This window comes from Alligator sinensis, unplaced genomic scaffold, assembly GCF_000455745.1.
Source record: "Alligator sinensis unplaced genomic scaffold, ASM45574v1 scaffold1283_1, whole genome shotgun sequence".
Taxonomy (NCBI): domain Eukaryota; kingdom Metazoa; phylum Chordata; order Crocodylia; family Alligatoridae; genus Alligator; species Alligator sinensis.
The window spans coordinates 576,332-581,626 of NW_005842091.1; the positions used below are offsets into that span (position 1 = coordinate 576,332).

General features: G+C 47.0%; 1 protein-coding gene across 1 annotated transcript in view; it reads right to left on the reverse strand.

The window, feature by feature from the left end:
• LOC102382878 overlaps nucleotides 1–4,860 on the reverse strand; it is a 19,096-nt gene extending 14,236 nt beyond the window's left edge. Inside the window, exons 1-3 of the mRNA XM_025204648.1 lie at nucleotides 4,800–4,860; nucleotides 1,137–1,199; nucleotides 579–610 (exon numbers count right to left, since the gene is read on the reverse strand). Coding sequence (XP_025060433.1) covers nucleotides 579–610; nucleotides 1,137–1,182 — 78 coding nt within the window. The 5' untranslated portion in view covers nucleotides 1,183–1,199; nucleotides 4,800–4,860. The remainder of the gene's footprint in view (nucleotides 1–578; nucleotides 611–1,136; nucleotides 1,200–4,799) is intronic.
• Between the last annotated feature and the right edge of the window lie 435 nt (nucleotides 4,861–5,295).

The following is a 5,295-nucleotide window of genomic DNA, read 5'->3' on the forward strand; positions in this document are numbered from 1 at the left end:
GCTGAAAAGCAGCAGCGCCCTGTCCTCAGCATGTTGCTTCCTGGCAGGGAGATGGAGGCATGTTGCAGCCGTGGCACCTCCATTAAAGAAATGGCTGTAAGCTCTCACGTAGAGAGCATGCCCTAAGGAATGAAGCTTCAACAGATGCCAGCCATATACTAATGGGCTGTTTTTATTTTTATTAAGGGCATAACTGCATGTGCGAAACCAGTGTTTATTCTTTTTCATAAGCAATTGCTGCTGATTGCATATGCAAATCCGATGGTTACATCTGCTCTCACCATAATTACACACCTCAATGGCACATCCACTTACGCACTTCCTCTATTTTTTTTATTTTTTTTTAAAAGAGCTTTTCATTCCAACTTTTCTAGTATTCTCATTGGTTTGGCTTGCTCCAGCATTTCTACTATTCTTGTTATTTATGCCTTATTTCCTCCGTTCCTTTTGAGGCATCTGTTGAACCCTGGATGACTAGAAAGCAGGTTCGGAGCTACCCACTATATCCCGTGCTTAGCATGCCTATTATTCTTCTACTAGCATCTTGAGGATATTTAAAACCCTTGCAAACAACTTACTGATGCCGCTTTCACCAGGCTTCTTGGAAATCCTGCAACCAAATGGATTAAACACGTTGAAAAGGAGTCATTAGAAACAAGTAGCTGAATAATTTAGCAGGTGTGTGTTGTTCGGCATCCCTGAATGTCGTCCCCCCGGAGCCTTCTCTTCATCTCTTTATATGTAAGCTATTTTGCAAATAGAATAAGTTTAGCAAATACGGGGAAATGCTGTATGTAGGAGGAAAGGGCCCTATTTTAAAAGGCTGCATTGCATTCAAGGAACTAGGAATGCATGGTCTGCATATTAAAAAGAAAGATGAGTCTATGTGTGTGCTACTTGCTCTCCTGTTGCTTTTAACAGGGCATTTAGATCCGTTCCTTAGACAGGGCTGCCTGAGATTCTCAGGAAATCTTTTGAGAGCTGTGCAGATTTGTAAATCAAAGGCCATCATAGCCTCAAGCTCTGCTGAACTGTGCAGAAGTTACATAGCTAAATCTGCACCCCACCGAGGCAGCTCCCACAATGCTCTCCGATGAATGGATGCCCAGATTAGACTGAGAAAAGGAGTAGCTCACCCAGGCAGAAGACAACAGCAGCCAGTATGCAGGGCACATGGTTCATCTTGCCTCGGATGGGGTCTGGAAAACACAATGCACAAAAGAGCATGTCCTCCAAGCACCACGGGTGTGACAACCTGCGGGATCTCGGCAGGTTGGAGCGGGGCATGCTTGCTGTCATTAGCTGAATGGGGATCATCCAAAAAGGAGTCCATCCTCTCTGCTGTTAATCGGGCAGAAGAAACAGAATGGCTGACTCCCTTTTTAGCATCTGAATGAGTCTCTCCACTGATTTCAGCGGGAGCTGGACTGGGCGCTGGGAGAAGGAAGCTAGAATACAGAGGGTGAGACCAGACGATCTCTAGGGACAGACATGAAACATAACCCGGTGTAAGTAATCGGAAACCGGTTCAAATCTGCAATGCAACAGTAGTTCGGTGCAGGCAAACCGCTTTCAAAAGGGTCAAAACCAGTTTAAGATAAACCTGGATGGATGTAGTATCAGACTTAACCGATTTAAGTTGAATCGGTTTCTTGAACTTCTGTCCCAGATCCCCAGGCCCCTTCTGGCCTTAAAGGGCCTGCCTTAAAGGAGGCACGCAGCCTCAGATCTACCACCAGATAAAGAAGGATTGGTTTCAGCCCTTTATATGTCCTGATTTTCACCTCGAACCTGGGATTCAGACAAGGGCCAGAATGCAAAGTGAACCTTAGCTGAATGCACCGCGCGTGCCCTGTTTTCTACCGAGCAGAGGACCGCGCGCAGCTTGGAGGGTTGTCACGTATCGGTTGTGAAACGCAGAATGACTCGCAATCAAAGGACAGCTCAGTGCTGTAGGAACTCAGAAAAAGTGAGGATTTTTCCAAGGGGAAACTCGGATAATGATAGGCTTGGTTTATTGAATGAATCCTATTTAATTCTCAAGTCACTGGCTCCACAGCAGGGGCTCGGAGGGGCTCTCCAGCCAGCTGCCAAGGGCAGGTTAGGCTTGCACTGTCTTCCAGTTGAATTCATGCCCCCCTCTGCTGCAAGGCTCTGTGCCCCATGAGCGATGTTTGTCCTGGCCTCTTAAAGGTCATGGTGCATTTAGCGCAGAGAAAAGAAAGACCGAGAATACCAGACCCCTACAATCACTTCAGCCCCCACGGAGGCTTTCACAGCTCCCTGCAGAGATTGCAAGCCAGAGCCTCAGTGGATGACGGACCGGTGTTGTCCCATTAAAATCAACGGGCCAACTTAAAGCCACGAAGGATCAGGCCCTGCATTTTCATCACATGCAAGAAGACCCAAGAGCCAGGTCTCTGGGATCCGGGTACAAATTTGTGCAGCCTGTTTCCTTCCCCAGGCTCCCACTGGTTTGAAGAAAGGTTTAATTTGCTGTGGCTTAGAGGTGCAATATTTCTGCCTAATGCTTTTGGGCATACTCTGCACCTGTTCTGGGGAGAGCAGGTTTCAGCACATTGCCTCTGATAAATGATTTCCCTTTCCTAATGCTTCCCCAGTTCCTAAACACAAATAATTGATGCTAGTCTGGTCTGACTATCTCTAAGGACACCACATATCCATGTGTAACACTAGGCTCAGATCCCAATAACACCGGTATAAGCAGGTGTAAGACACTATAGTCTGTGCAGTTATACCTGTATAAAACCAGCTTGTGTGATAACAGGCATTGCTTCTTGTTTGATCCTAACTACATACATTGGAAAAGTGGAAAAAAAACCCATAATCAAACCCAGTTCGCTCTACCTTGCACACGTACTGGCATCTGGATGCTTTACTACTCCATCCAGGAAGAGCACAGACCACCTGCAGACGCCTCCTCAGGCTGACAAAGGGTATTTGTACCCCAAAGCTTGCAATGAAGAATTTTTCCAACTATTTGAGTTGGTCTAATAAAAGATATTGGATTTACCTAAAGAACGTTGTCTGCCTAATCAGACCCAGTCCACTCTACCTTTCAGCATCCTCTCTCTGCCACTGTGTGACCCCAAATACTGAGCAAAATGGACCTAGGGTCTGACTCTCATTGAGCAATCGGATCCACCTGCAAGAGTGAGCGGAAACACTAAAAAGCAGATCAATAGGCTATTTGATAGTCCACGGCATAATTATTCCATTGCTATATGAACCCTGATGCAATCTATCTCCACCTAAATCTCATTATATTCTATTTATCCCACGGCACGGTGGGCTATCGTGTCTCTATGCCATTTCATACTCTTCATCCCTCCACCCTGGCAGTTCCTCTCCTAATCCAGTAACACAGGTGAAATGTTTTTCCCCCCCACAAAGGAATCAGAACTCATGGCAGAGGTGATATCTTTTATTAGACCAACTAGGTGTTTGCAGGAAAAAAAAGCTTCAATTGCAATCAAAGGCAATTTGTTTTTGCAAACATCTAGTTGGTGTAATAAAAGGTATCACCTTTGCCGCGAGGTCTGATACCTTTTACCTCTAGACCAATATGGCTACAACCTGGACACCTTTCCCTCAATAGAGATGTTCACTTACCTGGAGCCAGGTGGATCACAGCCCTCTTCCTGCAAGCGCCCGTGTCCCTGCACTGAGCAATGCTAGAGAACAGGTCTGTCCCGCTCTTATCTCTGCAGGGTGTGGGATGTTGCTCTGCAGAGGGGGTGGGACAGGTGTCCTTTTCTCAAGCCAGGAGTTGTAGAAAAGGGCTAGTTTGTCCTTCCTCTGGAGAGGGAACTAATCCCTTCACAAAACATTTGGCAGAGGATCGAGGGCCCCCAACAACACCACAACTTCCCTTAATATCAGTGGAATCTTTTAGGACCTGGTGAGAGATATAGGACATGGGGCAGGTGGATGTAATCCCAGGCAGGGCTGCTGCATTATGCGGCTTTGCATTGTGTTGGAGAGCATCTCACAAGCAACCTTTACTGGATCCGATGATCTTGCACGGTCCCTTCCAGCCCTCCCGTCTATGAAATCTATGAAAAACTTGCAGAAGTGGCCAAACAGACCTGAGGTCTAGAGCTGAGCCTGAGACAAGGCTTTCCTGCCCTGATAAAAAGGTGGGATTTCCATACTGGCACATACTGAAGACTGTTCAGAAAGTTTTTTGACCAAAAACTAGGTAAAGACAAAGGTGGGTCTCTCTTCAGACCCAGGTAAAGACTGTTTCATTGGAAAATTCCCAACCAGTTGTGCTCTGGGGCGGCCGGCCTGCTTCTTGCACATAGTCCCAGGCCAGATTGATCTTGTAAATCCCAAATTGCTCCAGCATAACTGAGATCTGAGTGTGCCCTGCAGTCTCTGAGCTGGATCGTTAGCTCACTGGACTGGAGCTGCTTTACACAAAAAGGGTCAGACTCTTGCACCGAGCTCCCAAAGCACACACAGACCCTATCTGTGTGCAGGCGCCCGTACAGCTCTGCTTGTCAGGTGTGCCGTTACACAACGTGCAAGGAAAAGTGAACACGTGCATGCAGTTTCCAAGCGTGGCAGGGAACTGCATTGGATTGCACAGACAGGGACATCCACCCCAGCCCTCCTGACACCAGCTGGAGTTAACCTGTGCTGCTAATAAGGTAACATAAACCTACTAAGCAAGTTGAAGAAGCTGAGGCTCCGTGAGGATTTGCACCTTGGGAAGTGTAACCAACACCAAACAATTATAAATAGGACTTGGGAGGACCTGTAGCCTTACCCACCGCCCAACCAGCGGAGCGAGATGGCCCATCTTCCACCAGCTGAGAACAAAGGAGGGGTGCCAGCCGAAAACCAGCAGCTCAGGATGAAAGTGCATGGAGGAGAAGACTCCCCAGGCCTCACCCAGGCCCCAGGGTCCCTGTCTACATCGCAGTCCCTCTGGAGATGAGGGTCTGTGTAAATCTAGCTGCAAAGCCCTCGTGGCAAAGAGGAACGTTAAACCTGGAATAGCATGCATTTCACTGCAGCCCGGGGGAAAAGAGGCACAAAAAAGCCAGTCTTTCATTAAAAAAAATTAAATAGATAGTGATAGAGGCCTTCAGCTTTACTTGGGCAATGAGATTACAGTAGGTTCAACCTAGTCACAGTTCTTGTTAACAAGGGAATGATAATTGCTCCTTCTAACCCTTGCATCTGAGGACCTTTATTGATCCTAAGAACAGACCTGTCTTTGCTTTACTGTAAATGTAGAAACGAATAAGGAAGAATAAGCAGGAA